Source organism: Neopelma chrysocephalum, unplaced genomic scaffold (assembly GCF_003984885.1).
Source record: "Neopelma chrysocephalum unplaced genomic scaffold, ASM398488v2 Primary Assembly neopelma1_381, whole genome shotgun sequence".
Classification (NCBI taxonomy): domain Eukaryota; kingdom Metazoa; phylum Chordata; class Aves; order Passeriformes; family Pipridae; genus Neopelma; species Neopelma chrysocephalum.
In genome coordinates, this window is record NW_020898045.1 from 279,137 (window position 1) to 298,362 (window position 19,226).

General features: G+C 38.2%; 1 protein-coding gene across 9 annotated transcripts in view; it reads left to right on the forward strand.

The window, feature by feature from the left end:
• Nucleotides 1-17,805, forward strand: part of LOC113979059 (golgin subfamily B member 1-like) — a 37,769-nt gene extending 19,964 nt beyond the window's left edge. For 7 of the 9 annotated variants that reach the window (XM_027706508.1, XM_027706511.1, XM_027706512.1 and 4 more), the window contains 9 exons: nt 26-10,555; nt 10,933-11,084; nt 11,747-11,906; nt 13,185-13,337; nt 13,867-14,034; nt 15,031-15,128; nt 15,458-15,592; nt 16,212-16,326; nt 17,133-17,805. In XM_027706508.1, coding sequence (XP_027562309.1) covers nt 26-10,555; nt 10,933-11,084; nt 11,747-11,906; nt 13,185-13,337; nt 13,867-14,034; nt 15,031-15,128; nt 15,458-15,592; nt 16,212-16,326; nt 17,133-17,291 — 11,670 coding nt within the window. In that variant the 3' untranslated portion in view covers nt 17,292-17,805. Of the gene's footprint in view, nt 1-25; nt 10,675-10,932; nt 11,085-11,746; nt 11,907-13,184; nt 13,338-13,866; nt 14,035-15,030; nt 15,129-15,457; nt 15,593-16,211; nt 16,327-17,132 lie in introns of those variants that run through there. The other 2 variants (XM_027706513.1, XR_003537707.1) reach the window with 2 other exon arrangements.
• Nucleotides 17,806-19,226: the final 1,421 nt, after the last annotated feature.

Below are 19,226 nucleotides of genomic sequence, written 5' to 3' on the forward strand. Positions count from 1 at the left end.
GTAACATTATTTTCTTCATGTTTAGACCTTGAAACAAGACAGTGTGGTGGAGTCAATGCAGCTGGATCTGGACCAGACCAATGAAGAGCTTGACAAATTGAATTCAAGCCATTTAGAGGAAAGATCTCAGCTCATTCAGGATCTCCAGAAACGTGAAAGAGAAATCGATAATCTTAAAGAGGCACTGGCAGAAAAAGACAGGGAGGTGTCTGTCCTGTCTGTGAACATGGCAGAATATTCTGAGCAGGTCATGATCCTGAAGCACCAAGTGCAATGCAAAGAGGAGGAAATGCGAGGGATGGAAGAGACTTTGTCAAAGGCTGAGAGGGAAACTCATTTCCTGAAGGAAGTACAAACAGCTGATGTGAGAGATGCAAGTGTGAAGATCTCTGTCCTTTCTGAGCAGAGTAACACAATGAGACAAGAGCTGGAGAGAGTTAGAGCTGAGAATGAGGCTAAAACCAAAGAGAATGAGGAATTAATAAGACAAAGCACTGAGAACAGCATGACAATTAAGGATCTCCGAGCTGAAATCAAGGCCAACAGTGTCGCTTACAATAACAAACTTGCAGAGTGTGAGTCACAAATTACTTTGCTGAAAGAACAGATTAGTAAATCATCTGAAAAACTACAAGAAGCTGAGGATAAACAAAGAAAAGAAACCGAGCATTTGAAATCTCAGCTTGAGGAAAATGATGCTCTGAAGGAAAAATGGAATAATTTGCTTAAAGAGAAAGAGAGTAAAGCAGAGACACTTGAAAATGAGTTAAAATCACTTAAAGATTCATACAACAAACTGGTTTTGGAAAATGCTAAAAAAGATCAAGAGTTGTCTGAGTTATCCAGGAAGCTTGTAGAACATACTGAACATCAGGAAACAGTAATAAAAGAATTGCAAGAGAAACAAGAGCTTGTTATTTCCTTAGAGCAGAAACTTGGGGTTTTGGAGCAGCAAAATGAAGAGACTAAACTTAAATTAACTGGAGATCTGAAAGCCAAAGAGATGTGTTGCAAAGAACTTAATAACCAATTAAATGAAATACATAAACAAATTAACAAACTGGAAATAGAGACACAGGAGAAAACTTCAGCTAATAACCAATTACAGGCAGATCTTGAAGGGAAACAAGGAAAATTGGCAGAGCAAATGAAAGCAAATGAACACCTGAAAAAAAGTATAGATACCATGGAAAAAGAGAAGGAGCAGCTCATCAGAGAAAATGAGAATTTATCCAAACTCCTGGATGTAAAAGAGTGTGAATTATTAAAGAAAACCCAGGCTGTGGCAGAAATAGAGAACAAGTTGTCTGTTAGCACTGCTGAGTACAAAAAAACACTCTCAGCACTAAATTGTGATAAAAACACTCTGGCAAAAGAGATTGAACAACTTTCAGCAGCTGCTGAGCAAAAGGAAAGTTCAGTTGTGGAACAGCTGCGGGAGAAAACAAAGGAATGTGATGTGCTGGCTGAGCACTTGTCTGAAAGCAAGGACCAGACCCAACAGTTGCATGAACAAGTACAATCACTGCTCATTCAGCTGCAGGATATTAGAGATGAAGAAATAAAGAAAGGAGAAATGTTAAATAATAAATTATCTGAATGCAGTGGCCTAATCCAAGAGCTCAGCCAAAGCAAGGAGCAGAATTTAATCCTGCAGGAACAAATTAAAAGCATAACTTTGGATTTTGAAACTGCAAACAGGTCTCTAGAAGAGAAAAACCTTCAAAATGATTTGTTGTGTAAGGAAATAGAAGAGACTAAGCTTTGTGTTGTAGAGCTGCAGGGTGAAATTAAAAATCTTAAAGATGAAAAGACAAATCTGTCTCAGTTGGTAGAGGAAAGAGACCTGGCTGTCAAAAATCAGAGTTCAGAACTTGAGAAGTTTCAGACACAAGTTTCTGAAAAAATGGAGGAAAATAGAGTGTTAAATAATCAGCTACAGCTATTAAGCAAAGAAATGGAGGTGCTTAGGCATGAAAAAGAGAACTTTTCAATTTTATTAAATGAGAAATCACGTGAGTGTGAATTCCTTCAGTCTGAAATTACTTCAGCAAAGCACCAAGCACAAACAGCAGCTCTAGAAAATGAAAAATTGAAAGCAGACATTGAAACAGTTAATGTTACAGCAATGAAAAAGTCAGAGGAAGTAGCTGCTTTAACTTTGCACTTATCCCAACAGAGTCATAATATTTTAGCTCTCAAGGACCAAATTGATGGCCTGTTGATTGAGAAAGAAAACTTAAAAATGGCCTTTGAAGAAAAAGAAACTCTCCTTTCTGAAAAGGAGGCTTTGATTAAGCAAATGAAAGACAGTAAAGTGGCAGGAGAAGGGCAATACATGCAAATCATTTCAGATCTGCAAAACCAAATACAAACCCTGGGTTTTGAAACTAGCCAGCTCAGAAACACAGTGCAGGAAAAGGAAAATGAATTTAAGAGGCAAGCCCAAGAATTAAAGTTATTAAAAGATAAATCTGAAGAGTCTGATGTACTTAGGATTCAACTGTCTGAGAATATGGAGGTTATTTCTGACCTTCAGAGTCAGCTTAAAAACCTGACAGAACAGTTATCCCAGTTGAATGATTCAATTGTACAGAAAGATGCATCTTTAAAGCAAAAAGTAGATGAATACATCAATTTAAAAGCACAGTTTTCTGAGGTACAGGAATCTTCTGTTTTGCAGGAGAAACAGTTACAGCTTTTAGCCTCTGAAACAGAACAGTTAAAAGTACTTGTTTCAGAAAAAGAATCAGCCATCAACAATATTTCAATATTCAGTGAGAATTTAAAGGTGCAACTTCAAGAGAAAGAGACTGAATGTGATGTCTTAAAGAAACAGGTGGTGGAGCTGGAGGAAGTGAGAGTGAATTTCCAAAAAGAAATACAGCAGCAGAAGAATGTAATAATTGAGATGGACCAATCCTTATCAGAAAAGGAATCCTCTCTTATGGAAAATGAAAGTCTCCTCAAAACTCTGGAGGAGAAAGCAAAGAAAGATGAAGAGAAAACAAATTTAATTTCTCAGCTCCAAAATCAGGTACATGAACTAACACAGGAACTACAAAAATCTAAAGAACTGCTCCGTGAGAAAGAAAATGCCGTTTTATCTCTTCAGGAGAACATTGAAGGACAGAATGAACTGAGAACTGAGTTGAATGTGGCTCTTGGGAAAAAAGAAGAAGTTATTGCTGGACTCCTTAATTCCTTAAAGGAGAAAGATGCCAGGGTACAGTTGGCAGAGAGCAACGTTAATGCTCTTTCCAGTGAGATCGAGGTTCTCAGAGAAAAATTAGAGAAAAGTGCAACAGCCATGAAAAACTTCACTGAGGAATTTCAGGAAAAAAATGAGAAGCTTGGTATTAATCAGAAAAAAATTGATTCATTGACTGTTGAACTTGACTTTCTCAAAAATGAGCACCAAAAAGCACTAGACCGAATAAACACACAGGAACAAGAACTGCAGCAGAAAGAATTGGCTGTGGAGTCTCTGCGTGTGAAGTGCACTGAGCAGGCAGAGAACTTGGAAAGTTTGAGGTTAGAGTTGGACAACCTAAATTCCAAATCATCACAAGACTGCCATGACAATGTGCTTTTAATAAACAGTCTCCAGTGCCAGGTGGAATCTTTAGAGAAAGAAAAAAATCTGTTACAAGAAGATGTTGGTAAACTGATGGCTGAAAACACACAGCTTGGGGCATCTCAGAGTGATCTGCAAAAGAAATTGGAAGAGCTCCGGGAAATCCAGGAAAAACTAGAAACCAGTGAGAATTATTCAAGAATGCAGATTGATGCTGTCGAACTGCAGATGAAGACTGAAAAAGAGAAGTTACAGATGCAGGTTAGTGTGAAGGGTGAAGAACTTTCTAAATTAGAACTTAAATGTGAAACTCTAGAACAAAGTCTGCTTGAGTCAGAAAACAAATGGGTGACAGAACTTGATAGGGCAAATTTGCAGAATAATAATCTTACTGAGCAAGTGAGCAGTTTAGAAAGTGAAATGAAATCAAAGGATAGCAAAATCCAGTCTTTGCAGCAAGAGCTGGATCTTATAAAAGAGAAATTAACTCAAAGCTTGTCTCCATTACTTAGTAGTAGGCTTTTATGTATGGAAAAAAAGGCACAGACTTCAGATTCTGAACTGAAGCCAACTGATAGTAAAACTCAGCTGGAAAAATTCTCTGCTCTGATAAATTCTATTCTGAGCAAAGAAACAGAAGGAGAGCAACTGCAACTCCTGCTTTTAGAAAAACAGAAAGAAATAGACACCATGAAAGAGGAATTAAAAAGTATGGAGTCGCTTCAGAAGCAGAAGGAGGTGCTGCAGAACGACATGGAAAAGATGAAGGGGGAGTACACATGTGAAATGGAATGTCTGTCTAAAGAAATGCTCACACTCAAGGAAACATTATATGAACAACAGTCTCTCTTGCAAGAAAGGGAAGAGTCCTTTGCAGAAATAAATAAGCAGGTTGAATTTCTGCAAGACAAGATAAATAAATCAGAAGAAATAATAAGAGCCAGTCAAGAAAAGCTGCAGATTGAAGGTAAAAAAGTAGCAAGTCTCCTTGAAGAAACGGGGGAAAAAGATCAACTCATCAAAAACTTAACTTCCCAGGTAAATCAGCAGAAGGATTTAATTTCTGGTCTGAGCCAGCAACTGAAGGAAAAAGATAGTTCTGTTACTCAGGTCATGGAATCATTGTCTAATGAAATGCTGAATTTCTCTGAAGAGAAAAATGCATTAAATGCCAAACTGCAAGACCTTGAAGCTGTTCATAAGAGTTCTGTGGCAGAGCTAAACCAAGTGCTGCAGGAACTTGAGGTTTGCAAGAAAGAACTGGACCATAATCAGGTTCTGTTAAACAGTAGAGAAGCTGAGTTTAAGGATTTAATGAGTGAAAAAGAGGAGATGCAGTTTAATCTCGAGAAAATGGGCAAGGAAAAAGAGAATCTGAAAAAGAAACTTCAAGCAGCGTTGATAGTAAGAAGAGATCTAATGCAAAAAGTTGGAAAACTAGAAAAGAGTGGACAGGAAGAACTAGAAAAAGAGCAAAAAAAAGGAGAGGAGCTGTCGAAGAAAGTTAATGAGTTAACAGACAAATTAAAACTAATTGAAGGACAAAATAATGATTTTGAGTCTCATCTTGGCACTTTGAAGCAAGAACTTCTAGAAAAAGATGCCAAAATAAGTGATTTGACCGAAATTTTATCTTCCAAAGCTTCCTATATAGAGGAACTTCAGCATAATATCACAGAGCTAAATAATGTGATTGCTGAAAAACAAAATGTTTGTGAGCAGAACCTACAATCTTTAGAGGAAAAGGACTGCAGGCTTGCTCACATGCAGTCTATGCTTGATGGAAAAGCAAGTGCGTATGAAAAGGAACGTTCTCAGCTGCTCTTAGCTCTTGAACAGGTGAAGACTGAACTGAAGAAGAAGGAAGAATCATCAAAGAATTCCACTTTAGAAGAACCCGGTTTGAGTGCTGGGGACAGGAAGGAGTGTCTGGACCCCAACAGTGATGTTGATATCATGAATCAATTAAAAAAAGAAAAAAAAGCTTTACAGAGGGAGCTTTTGGTCATGAAAGAAGATATGAAAAAATTTCAGCAAGAAAGGGAAGAGCACAGGAAACTTGCAACAGATTTTGAGGAACAAAAAACCCACCTTGAGCAGCTCAAACAAGAACATTCAGTGGCAAGTGAAGACGCTGAATTAAAAGAGCTAAGAAGTGAGTATGCAAAGCTTGAGGAGGAAACAGCAATGTTAAGGAAAGAACTGAGAAAAATATTGCTGGAATTTGGTGATGAAAGAGAAGAAGAAGTCAACTTAATGTCTTTGAGTCAGCAGGAGCAATGTCAGGGCAGCTTGTTGGAGGACATAAAGCAGCTACAGAGAAAGCTGAAAGTGTATGAGGCTGAAATTGTGGCTCTTAAGACAGTGCTTGAACATGTGAATAATGAGAAAGAAACACTTATTAAAAAAGGTGAGGATTACAAACTGAGCCAGGAGGAACTGCAGAGGTCAAGAATCCAAGCTGAGAAGGAGGTTGCGAAAAAGAATGAGGAAATAGAAGCACTGAGGTGTTCACTTGCGGATTTCCAAGGTAAACTTGATTTGGAAAAGGAATTATTAAGCAAAGCTGTTAAGGAGGGCCAAGAAGAGGCCCACAGTTACAAAACAGCACTGGAAGAAATGAGGAGTGAAAAAGAGGAACTTCTCAGCTGCTTAGAAAAGTCCAATTTGGAACTAATGAATATGAAAAAGGAGGTAGGACGTTTCAGCGAAGAAAACAAAAGTCTCATGCAAGAGCTGTGTCTGCTGCGTGAGAAGGCTGAGATGAGTAGACCTGTGGTCTGTGGCAAAGAGCTTAAGGAAGAAAATAATACTGAAAAGGAGTTGGGAGGGGTTGGTTCCGAAAGGAATTCCCTTGAAGGGAAGTTAGAAGGTAAAGACACCGTTTTTCAACTGTCAGAGACTGATTACTCTGGGAAAACTAAACTGAGAGAAGCAACGGAATGTGAAGTGCACAAACAAATGCAAATGGTGGAAGAGCCACTGGGAAAACCTGTAAATATAAGTGATTCTAAACCCCAGGAGCAAAGAACTGTAACAGAAGATAAATCCAAAGAGCGCCTTCAGAGGAAACTACAGGCGGCTTTAATATCGCGGAAAGAAGCCCTGAGAGAAAATAAATGTCTAAAAGAACAGCTTGATCAGCTGATGTTGGAAAAAGAAGAGCTGATGAACAAGGCAGGGATGCTGGAACACTTGTTAGAGCTTGGCAGAGAAAAGCAAAGTTCAAGTGCTGTTGCTCCCTTGGCTGGAGAGGAGAGCCTTGTCTCTGAAAACGCGAGGCTGCTGACGGAAAATGAGAACCTCAGCGCGGCATGTGAAAGTCTGAAATCCACCATGGAGTCTATAGTTCAGGAAAAAGAGGCCTTTTCTTTCCAGCTAAATACCTTAAAAGATTCTCAGACAGTTGAATTGACAGGCTGGAAGGCTAAACATAGCGAATTAAAGCAGGAGTATGAATCACTTCTTCAGGCCTATGAGAATATCAGTAGTAAAGTGGCAGAGATGAGGCAAGTTATTGATCTGAGTAGGAAAGAGAAGCAGGAGGCTGTTCAAAGACTCAGGGAAGGAGAATCTGAGAAGGAGGCTCTGGAGAAGCATTTACAAAATCTCATGGATGAAAACGAGGTTATTAAGAGTCAACTGAAACAACTCAGCAAATCCAAGAAAATGGAAGTTGATGAATTGCAAAGCAAAGCAGAAAGGCAGATCCGTGAGCAGGAGGCAAGGATGCAAGAACACCAGGATCGCCTTCATGAGCTCACTGAGCAGAACCACCAGCTGATGGAGGAAAATGAGCAGCTGAAACAAACTTCTGAAAACTTAAAGCAGGCCTTAGAAAAAATCCAGAATGAAAATGATGTCCTTCATAATAACATCACTGTAACTAAAGCAGCCCTGGGAGAGCTTCAGGTTCAAATGGAGGTGTACCAAAATGATACACAATCTAAAATCAGTGATGCATTATGTGAGAATGAATCACTGTTAAAGGACATTAATGTGTTAAAGGATAAACTCTCTGAAAAAGAGCAAGATGTGCTTGTCCTAGAACAGGAAAGAAAATTAATTTCAGAAAAAGCACAAGAAACTGAAAAATCTTTGGCCCATAAAAATCATTGTCTAACAAAGCTGGATATGGAGTGTAAAAGCCTTACACAAGAAATTGTTAGTCTAAATGAAAAAGTCAAGATTTTAGAGGATGATAAATGTCTGTTACAGGAGGAATTAGAAAATGTACAAGAAAGTTCTTACAAAGTAAAGAATGAGAGAGAATTTCTCGAGACAGAGTTGCTTAATCATGTTAAAAAAGTTGATCATCTTACTGATAGAATGAAATCAGCACAGGTGCAGAATAACTTGCTGTTACAGCAACTGGAAGAATTAAAGGCAGAAAAATGTCATGTGGTTAAAGAAAAGGAAGAACAGCAGCTCCATCTTGTAAAGATGTTTGAGGAGAAGGTGAAAAGTGCTCAGAGGGATAACAGTGGAAGTAAAAGCAAAACAAAAGAATTGCAAGAACTCTTAAAAGAGAAACAACAGGAGATCAACCATTTGCAAAAGGATTCCATAAAGTTCCAGGAGCTGATCCTGGACTTGGAAAGATCTGTGAAAGTGTCACAGTCAAAAAGTGAAAAATTGGAAAAGGACTTAAATAATGCATCAGAAAAGCTGGTGAAATCAAATGAAGAAATCCATCATCTCAAGGGGAAGCTTTCAGCACAGATGGACTTGCTGAATCAGTCAAAGAATGAGGTGGACAGGCTTAAAGATGAGAATCTAAACTGGAGAAAAGAACTTAAGAAGAAGGAAGAAGAACTGCAACTCCAAAAGAGAGAATATGAGAGAGAATTGGAATTTCATCTTCAGCAACTAAAATTGCTTCACAAAAAGGAGTTTTCAAACCTAGAGGAACGTCACAGCGCCCTTGAGAGAGAAAAGGATCGGGCAGTTAGTGAGATCCAGGGTTTGCAAGAGGAAATCAGCACTAAGGACTCTCAAAACAAGCAACTCCAGGTGGATTTGAACGCAGCCTTGGCACGATTAGCTGCTTTTACAAAGTGTATGTCCTCTCTTCAGGATGACAGGGACAGGGTCATCACTGAGATGAAAACCTGGGAACTGCAGTTCAAAGAGGCCATCCAGAGTAAGGAGAGACAGATAGAAGACAGTAATAAAAGAATAGTGGCCTTACAGGATGAATTGAAAGATAAAATGACTCAAATTCAAGAACTGAATATCAAATACTCTGTTGTAGAGGAAACAAAGGATGAACTGTACTTGAGGCAGAAATCTGTTGATATGCAGCGCTATGAAGAGCTCTGCAGGATAAAGGAAGAAAATAGTTTTTTTTATAACAGACAGCAAGAGTTGGAGAGTGTTCTTCAGTCCAAAGAAGAAGCTTTGCAAGCACTCCTTAAAGAAAATAATTCTCTTAATCATCTCATAGAGAATAGTAAAAGTACAGGAAGAGAGATAAAAGCTCTGGAAAGTAATTTTACGAGACAGGAGCAGGAATTGCAAGAGCTTCTAGCAGAGAAGGAAAAGGTAAATGCTGAGTTGCAAAAGCAGATTACCATTTCTGAGCAAATGAAGGTCATGCTAAATAATAAAGACAAAGAAATTTCCTTACTCATTTCCTCAAAAGGTGATGAAATTTCGGGCTATCTGGTTCAAGTTCAGACTCAACACAGAAATCAAATCAAAGAGTATGAACTTCGGTTAGAGTCTTTGCAGATGGACAGACAACAAGCTGAGGAATCCTGTCAGAGGATGGAAAATGAGCTGAGAAATCTCCAGGTGAAAGCAGAAAAAGCAGAGCAGGAGAAGGCTGCCATTGCTAGTGAAATAGATGCCTTTAAAAAATCAATGTCATCTCTTCAGAATGATCGGGATGAGCTTTCTACCAAATACAAAGAGCTGGAGCATCTTCACCAGGATGTCTTAAATCAGAGGGACAGGCTTATAGTTGGCAATGCAAGTGAGAATAATGCTCTGAAGCAGGAATTAAGGATACTCCTCAATCGAATAGATGATCTGCATTCTGAAAATGCAATGCTGAGTGCACAGCTCATCAAGTACAGGGAAGATCTTAACCAGGTTTTGTCTCTGAAAGACCATCAGCTGAAAGACTTACTGAAGCAGAAATTGGATTGTATCAAAAGCCTTGAGCGTGAAAAATACGATCTTCAAAAGCAAATAAAAGAAATGCAGCTTTCCAGTGAGCTGCAGAAGGGGATTGCTGTGTCTTTGGAACAGGAAAATAAAAAGTTGGCGTCTAAAGTAAGTGATTTAGAATCTCTAGTTGCCTCCTTAAACAAAGAGAAACTTGTTTCTGAATCTGGAGAGAAACTGCTAAGTAGTGATAGTGTTCAGAAAAAAGAGTCAAGTGGACAGTATGGAGAAAACGTTCAGAAAAAGGTTCAAGAACTCCAGAAATGCAGAGGCAGAAGTGTAGATGAGGAATCCAGCAGGACTCTTTTGACACCTCAGTATGGAGATAAACCTGGTGCTTTTGCAGAGAAGGTGCTGCTGGAAGTTCAGTCTCAGAACAATGAGCTGAGGTCCCAAAATGAGGCCTTTGGGAAGGCAATGACTGCTCTGCAGAATGACAGAGATCGGGTCCTAGAGGACTTGAAGGCACTTCAGAGCAAATACACAGCTGAGCTCAAGACTGAAAAAAGGAGAGGAGATGAACTTGAAGCTGAGTTGGAGGGGTTTAAATCGCATCTCATCAGTATCCTCAAAGAAAATCCTCTTCTGCATCGGGGTGTCTTTGAGGCTGCAGATAAAGTTACACTTGCTCAGATTGCTGATGAAGTTGGAAGTCTCTGTAGGACTTTAGTCAGTCGGGACGTGGAAGTGAGCAGGCTCTCAGCTGAATGTGGGAATTATGTCCAGCAGATTGAAGCATTTTCCAAGGCTATGGCCAGTCTCCAGAATGACCGAGACAAATTGCTGCAGGAGCTCAGCAATCAGAAGGTAACTTCTGAAACCAGGCAGGGCACAACCCCGTATCCCATTGATTGCAACAGCATCAATGAGAGAAATTACTGTCAAAGTAATTTGGATGTGCCTCAGAGCAATAGGGTAACACTTTGGTAAGTTTTAAATAGCCACATCACTGTAGTTTTATTCTTTGTGCAGGGAATGCTTTGAGACATTGTGGATTCTGAAGTTCAACTCTGTAGGTTGTGTGAGTGCTACGATAGCACTGTGTGACTAAAGAAGATGTGTTTACAATTTTGGGGGTTAGTTATCCTGTTAAATGGAGCAAATGGGGAAAACCAGTATTCTGTAATCAGACTTCAACCATAGAGTTTTCACTCCAGTTCACTAATGATGTTTATTAAATGTAGGCTAAGGAAGGAGCCAACCTTGCAGCTGTGGAAATATCAAAACTGAAGACCAAGGTTGATGATTTGGAGAAGGCACTGCATCAGACAAAAGCCTTCCAGGCAGAAACTGAGAGAGAGATCACATCATACCAGAATGAGCTGGCTGGATTAAGGTATGAATTTTAAATTTAAATAGTGCATGTGGTTCTTGTTTAGAATTCATCACAGCCCAACATAAAACTGACACCCTGAACTAGCAGGAGGCAGGATAAGGATATTTGTAATGTGTGACATCAACTTCCACGAGGTTGTCTTTGTGCACAGTCTTCCTTGTGTTTTTATGTCTCTTGGTTTATGTGAAGTTTCAAACAGTCTTACTTGAATGATTTCTGTTCTGTTGGTGACTTGGGTGTTTGGAACTACAGTAAAAGAGTATGCTTGGTGTGGAATAACAATAATTCTGTTTGAATTTGAGGCCATAGGAAGTATCCTCGTGCCTCACTGCATTTTATGGTCCATAGTGCAATTTCTAGATCTCTAATTATAAAGTCTCTGTAAGGTATTATTTATCTTACACTAAAAGTTTTTGGGGAAGAGGATGTAGATCAAAAGGCCAGCCCCATGTTTCTCTCTAAATGTGAGCAAATTACAAAATACTCAGACCTCATTTTAACTTGTAGACTTAACCAGTGAACAGCATAAATATATATATATGCATATTACTCTTCCAAAACTACCATTATTTATTACAGAAATAACAGTAAGTACAGCTTTATCCTTTTCATTGATTTGTATGTAGTGTATAATTCTTTAACATACAATATTTTATGTTCAGAATGGAAAAAAACCTCCTCCTCTCTGAGTCCCAGGCACTGAGAAATCAATGTCAGATCACAATTGCTGAGAAAGACCGACAGATTGCAGAGCTACAGAAGCTGCAACAAGACATGATTGTTATGAAATCAGTCCCTGCTGGCAACAATTATCCAGTCAAGGTAAAGAAATGGAATGCAGCAGGAATGTAGAATGGAATTTAGCAGTTTATTGTGTTGAATTTGCAGCCTCAAAAGAGAACTGTGCAGCACGTGATAGCAATCTGGCAAGTGTTATCTTAGGTTAGTCAAATCCAGAATATAACAGGAAGAAGTTAAAAAAAATTAAATGGATTTTTTTTCAGATTTGTTATGGCTGCAACCTATTTTTAGGGACATGCTTTTTAAGAGGATCAAGAGGTTGGTAGTTCACACTGACAACAAATTTCACAATTTGTGTAGTTGATGCAAAGAAATTTTAAAGATCTGATAAAATTCATTCTTCAGAGCCTAAATGAGTGTCTAATTCCTGCAGATTAGAGCAGGATCTAACTGGGGGGAAGAAAGGGGAGATGTCCTAATGGAAGTGTTCTTGCCTTTCCCCTGAAGCAGCTGGAATTGGCTTCTGCCAGGAACAAAATCCTGGATTTAGAAAGGCAGCAGCTGACACCCAGTCTGGCAATTGCTGTCTGCTTTTGTAAACTGTCATTAAAGCTTCAAGGAAAGTGGTTTTTTGAGTACTATTCTTATTTCCATTTTCTGTGCCAAAGGAAGGAATTTTTAATTTCATTAAAACCAACATTTTAGTTGGTCAGGTTTGAGTTTCTTATGCTGTTCATTTTCTGTGATTAAAATCACAAATAAGAGCTATTGAACAGTAATATCTGTGGGTTATGGAGTATGTGATAAAAATCTTTATTTCAGGATTGTGTGGGTAAAAAGATTCCATAAAACATTAGAGTTAAAGAAGGCCAAAGCTGTAAACTGGTGATAAGATCAGGTGTGTTTTTCTTTTCAGAATTGACTCTTTCTTTTCAAAATGGACTCTTTCAGCTTGAAATCCATATTTCCAAAATAGCTGTTCTGCAGGTTATGAATACAAGACATTCTTAGCTAGAAAATAATTTTTGAATAATAATAATTTTTGAAAGGTATTTTATATTAATATGTTTCTATTTTACCACCTTTCTTTGTGCCCCACACTATTTGCAAAGTAAAAATTAAGTCAGGTTGCCTTTTCATGGTAGTTTTTTATTGTTTCTTAATGCAAATATTTAGGTTGAAAACCCTATATATTAAAAAGGCTCCATCTTCTACTTAAAGTCTCTTGCAAATGTGGTATTACGTTGCAAGAAGGGAATTATATTGTGCAAAGGAAGTTCTGTGTATTTAGTGTTGGAGTTGTGTATTATTTAGAGAACTCCTGTACCATTTACCCTGAATATCCTAATACTTTTTAAGGCTTTAGAAACTGCCTCCCTTGCTGGAAGTGGAGATGCACCAGAGGAAATCAAACGTGTCTTGGCTGAGAAGAATCAGCTGCAGAATGAGCTGCAGCGCTGCCTCCAGGAGATCCACCAGAAGGACCTGCATTTCCAGCAGATTAATTCCAAGGTAATTTAGAACAACAGCTCTGATCCTCAATAGCTCATGCCAGTCTGGGCTGGGATCACACAGAAATATTGATTAATTGGTGGTGTCTTGCATGACTGACAGTTAATTTTACTTTAAAACTCAGATTCTTCCAAACAACCCAGTTGGCTCAGACTAGAAATTGCAAATTAAATGTCAGTATTATCTTCTGTCAGGCTCTTCTGACTTATTTGACTGAGAGGTTTATTTGACTCTGCACTCTAAAGAGTTGATGGGGCACTGTTAAACTTCTACTCAAAATATTTTTCATTATAGACAGAAACAGGCTGGAACAAGACTTTACCTTCTGGTTTGGGTATTTTGATGACAGGGGAAATCAATGCTCACGTTTCTTTATTTGCTCTCATAAAACAACTAGTTAAACCTCAGCGAAACTGTGACCTTGCCAAAAAGTTTGTGCAGTTTTGAAACAGCAGGTCTCAAATCTGTAGGAATTTCCTTGAGGAGCTAATTCCTGATTTTTAGTTCTTTAAACGTGAATTCCTTGCAGGTTGTGCAGTCAGCAGAGGAGAATGCTGTCTTGTCTGCCCAGCTGAAGACTCTGTCTCAGACTCTGAGGGATAACCAGCTTCATTACACTGATCTGCAAAATCGGTATTTAAGGCTGGAGAGGGAATATCAATCAGTGCAAGTGGCATCTTTCCAAGGCTCTGTTCAGGTAAATAAATATATGGAAATACTTTTGGGTTTTTTCTTCTGTGCTTACGTATTTCATGCCAAAAATTCACTTTCTGTTGTGCTGATCCAGTCCTTTAGTTAGCCCTTTGTGTGTGCTGAACATAAGTGTCTTTATTGTTGTAAAGCTGGTGTAATTCTTTTCATTTAAAGAAGCTGTTTATACATGATTTTTTTTTGTTTTGGAGTATTTTTTCAGTTGATCCACAACTGGCAGAGGTAATTGAATGATCAATTATCAATGGATCAGGAAATTTAGTGGTAATTTCACATCATTCATGAATAGTTTTGCAAGGTGTTTGAGTAATATTTTCAGAATTGAGATTTATATCACCACTGCAGCATTTTGGTACCATTTGCCAACCCCTTATACACATAAGGTTAATAGTAACAATATAACATAGGGTTATTATTTGAGGGCTGGAACTAGATGATTTAAGGTCCCCTCCAAGCCCATGCTTTATAATTCTATCCTTATTCCTTTGTGAAATTTTCATTTTAAAAAAACTTTCCTGCACTGCCTTGGCTATTCATTAACAATCAGTTAATATAATACCCTAAAATAACACATATGGATACTTATAGTAAAGAACCCTCACTCTTCCATAAATGGGAATAAACCCAAACAAGGAGAACTGTAAATTAAAAATAAATGAATAGCTGCAATATTTTGAAACTGTGCTCAGTGCTGTATTATTATGTGAATGTAGATGTATTTCTTTCCCCTCAGAATTATTCAGATATTGCTGTGGTAACAGATGTACCTGTATCCTTCAGGTCCCACAGCATTCCTCAACTTTCTGTTAGAAAACAGGCTTGGAAAATTTCAGCTTTGGAAATCAAAAAATTAAATGGCACGAAGAATTATTTGTACCACTGTTTTGTGGTGCTTATGGCTTCTTTAATTGAAATAAAGACTTTTATCAAGTAGAAAAATGGTGACTGGCTTTTTTTTTCCCCCTCCCTTAATATTTTCTAGGATGAAACTAGAGCAGAAGTTCCCCCTGGAGCGCCACGGGAAAGATCTGGGATTATTGTTGAGATAGACAATATGGAGCTAAATGAGCTCAGGAAAAGGTCAGGACTCAGAGCATGTATTAGCAATATTGTTTTCCTGACAGCTGTGTTGTGAGTGTGAAAGTAATGCTTTTGTATCCCTCTAAGGCATTTGTGTGGAGAAGGGAAAGAAGTGGATTTACAGTGGATTAAATAAAGCATAAGTCATATCCTTGAATTGTTACCATCTGTGGTTTGGTTTTGTACCTTACTTCATTTCAATGTAAAGCTAAAGCATCTTATTATAATTAAATCTGTCAGATAAAGGAAGATTTCTTAATAAAAAACCCAGCAAAAAACTAATTCTTTACGTACATAAAATACTGATTTCAGGTTACATTTTGTCCTAGGCTTGCAGAGACTGAGCAGCAGTATGAGTCCATGCAGCAGGCTCTCTCCCAGCTGACAGAAACACTGGCAGAGGAGAAGAGCAGGAGGGAAGCTGCAGAAGAGGCTCTTGGGCTCTCTGAAGAGACAAGTAACAGGTAAGATACCGTGTCAGATTATTTGTTTCCCTTTTATTTTTAGTGAGAGGTTAGTGAGAGGTTTTCCTGTGGGTGTTAGATTTGTGAGCAAATAATAGAACAAACAGGTAATAGAACCTGCATTTGAGTCCACAATGCCTGAAGCAGTGGAAATCTGTGTATAACTGTGTAAAAACAGGCTAAGTTTAACTCTGGATCAAGAAAGTGTTACAAGCTTTGGATTTTTTTCTTTATTTAATTTCATCTGTTGGGCTCAGTGGTATTTCTTTTTTTCCAAGTTAGAAAAAAAAAATCACATATACAGCTTTAGCAGAGCCACTGGTTAGATTTAAAATATCATTATCCATCTGCCTACATAAAGTATCCCTCACAACCATTATCTGAAAATCACTATTCAGTCAGGTAGTAATTTTGGTGTTTATTCTGAATAAATGAAACATCTTAAGCGTAGATTGTAAATAGAGACTGAAAAAGACCTGGCAACATAAAGTGAGTCTGACTGCTCTGTGTGGAGACCTTCCCTTAGTAATGTAAGAATGCAAAATAATGTTTTTGTGTGAATTCAGTACTTAAGAGGAGATAATTCAGTACTCCATGTCTCCCTGTAATTTTTCTCTAGGTTTGAAGTGAGCAGTTACAGATCTGTACCCACTGAATACACTGTCCAGATGGAAACTGAGGAGGAGAGGGAAGCCTTAATCATCAATCCCAGTGAACATGTTGTTGTGAGAAAGGTAAGGAGATGAAAGCTTTTAAAAGCCCTGAATTACCAACTACTTAAAAAGGGTGTGCATGTTGTATCCTGCTGGTTGAATACTAGGTTGAAATGGCACAGCTCATGATCCCCTTCATGCTACTGCTTTCTTTTTTCTGTCTTCCCTTTCCTATACCTTATTTTCAACTGTCATTCATTCTTGGAGTGCAGATTTCCCTCCTGAGTGACTGGAAATCACTGATTTTTGGTTGTCCCCTTTATGTGTAAGCAGTGGCACAAGGCAGCTACTTGTCTGATGTGCCTTGGCTCTGAAAAGCTGACTCTGAAGTACTCTGTGTGTTTGGTATCAAGGGGCTGGGCAGGCCATCATTCAAAGCAGCAAACTACTTCTGAAACTCCATTTCACTGAAAAAACATCTTTAATTTCTTTCTCTTTGGGCTGTGAATCAAATACAAGCAGCTGTGTAAACTGCATCATAAGACGTATTGCCTGTGTCAAAATTAAAATGGTAGCAATCATATTTGTACTACACACATCCATTAAATAAAATGTGCATTGCATTTAATTATGTGCATACACAAAATGCAATATGCATCTCTAGTATGTCTGTGTAACTGCATAATACACAAATACCTGGTATTCATTCCTCTCCCCTTTTAATAATGCTGGTTTTTTGACCTTTAAATAATTTATGTTTTTGTAGCCTGTGGTGTGGCATCAATTGCTGTGTCAGAGGTTTACAGTGCCTTGGAAATCCAAGCTGCAGTGGGGCTTCTTATTCATATTTGTGATTATTGATCTGGAATTTTTTGTTTCCCACCCAGATGAAAGGAGGAGCCCTTTCCCTCCGGAGGTGGCTCCGAGGGCGAAGCCTTTACTGTTCCAAGCTGCTGACTTCCCGAGCAAAAACCCGCTATTTATTCCTCGCATACCTGGTCACTCTCCACCTTGTTGTTTTCCTGTGCCTCACTGGTGTCCTCTGAATACTGCATTTCCTGGGTGGATCATTTTGGTGTGCCAATTTAGGATAATAGACTCCTCACATGCTGCTGTTACACTATGCACTGGACACAGTTGTAAATATTCCTGTGACACTACATGAATCTTGAGCTTCTCCAATGAAATTTGTCTTTATCACACTTAGCTCCAAAGTTGACTTGAATGGCTCTTTCACAGTGGAATATTATATTTGCTAAGGAGAAAATATTTCCCTCTGCCCTCTAAAGAAACTGCTGCATACAAGTTATTTAATATTGTTTGTGAGTACATAATGAATGGTTACTACTGAATGGGTTGTAAATGATATCTTTTCTATACAAATTTTATTTTAAGAGTCAAACTATAAATTTCAAAGGAATATCAAGCTATTACTGTATATTGGCTTCTTGATTATCACAAGAAGTTTTATAGAGTGCAATAAAGGAAGAACTACTGAATTTTTGATTTTCTTTGGTTGCTTGGGTTTTTTTGGCTGAAAATAAAAGAATTAAGAAAGTTGTTCTTTGCCATTAAGTTTATGCCCAGTTCTGTGTGTGGTAATGAGGTAAGCTGATGATTAAAGATCCAGTAAAGATTCAGAATTGAGATGACATAAAGAAATGTCTTCAACTTCTTATATTCTCTTCTGTGTAATTTTTTTCCCTGTAACTTGTGGGGAATTTGGTAATTTTTTAATTTACTTGCATTTCTTGTCTTGGTGGGGTTTAGTCACTGCCTGTCTTTGTGCAAAATGTTCCTCAGCTGCAGAACACATGAAATTCAAGCTTATAAAGGCACAACATTACATATTTTACATATTTGAGCTTCAAGGTACAAATCAGTAAAGGGTAAGTTTTCAACTGAGAATCTTGTGGGAAAAGAAAAGCCACTGTAGGTAAATCCTGTAAACCTTCTTCTTTTGATGGTCTTTAATATTTCTTAGTCTAGTAAAGGTCTGATTTTTTTAATATAAATCCAATCTATTCCAATATAATTGATGATTTTTTTTGGTATAACAGTAATGACCCACCTCCTTTGAATGGCTGATTCAGTCCCTGTTTTCAGCCCTCGTGTCAAGTACTGGGATAACATGAGGACTGTACATGCTGACTTTTCCCTTTCCAGCCTGAAGATGGGTGTTAGCAGAAGGATAATGAGCTACTGTTAGCTAATTATGTTACAGTGAAGCAGTATGCTTTTCAATGGCAACACTGGACCTACAGCCCTTCCAGTTTTACCTTGTGTGAGGGATTTTTGTCTTGAGGGGAGAAAACAACCCTCTGTCTTGAGGTAGAACAAGTTAGTGAGTGGGAAAGGATCCAGAGGTGTTAGAAATTCTGTCCTCATTCATCCAGGCCTTTTTGCTGTCACTGACAAGCACAAACTGAAAAAAAATGTTCCCACAAGTGGCTTGACATGTGTAGATATTCTGTGAACTCCCTTCCAGAGGCTGATATAAATATGTTGGGAAGTGAGATCATGTCATTTATGAAGCAGCTTTTACAAATCATCACCATTTCCTGGTTGCGTATTGCCCTGAGAATGTTTTCATGTTACATTTCATGATTTAAATGCTTTGCTTTGCTTTGCTTAGTCTGAGATCTTTGAGGGATTGCATACTGGTTCCTGGACTTGGATGCCTTTTACCTGAGGCTTTGAAGGCATTCCAGAGGGTCTGCTGGTGCAGGGTAATCCAGACCTTAGTGAAATGAAATGAGGAAGAACAGTAGTGTTTTCTCTCTGAACGTCAGAAACCAAAAAGGAGGTTCTCTGTTAATTGTATTTAATTTTGCACTTGGGAATTAGACAAGTAAAAACAAACTAAAAATTAAAATCCAACAAATTTAGGAACTGCTTTAAAATTCTCTACTCTTAAATTCCAGTGTCTCGTGATGTAATTTCTGATGTATTTAAGGACTGAGTTTCCCTCTGGTTTACAT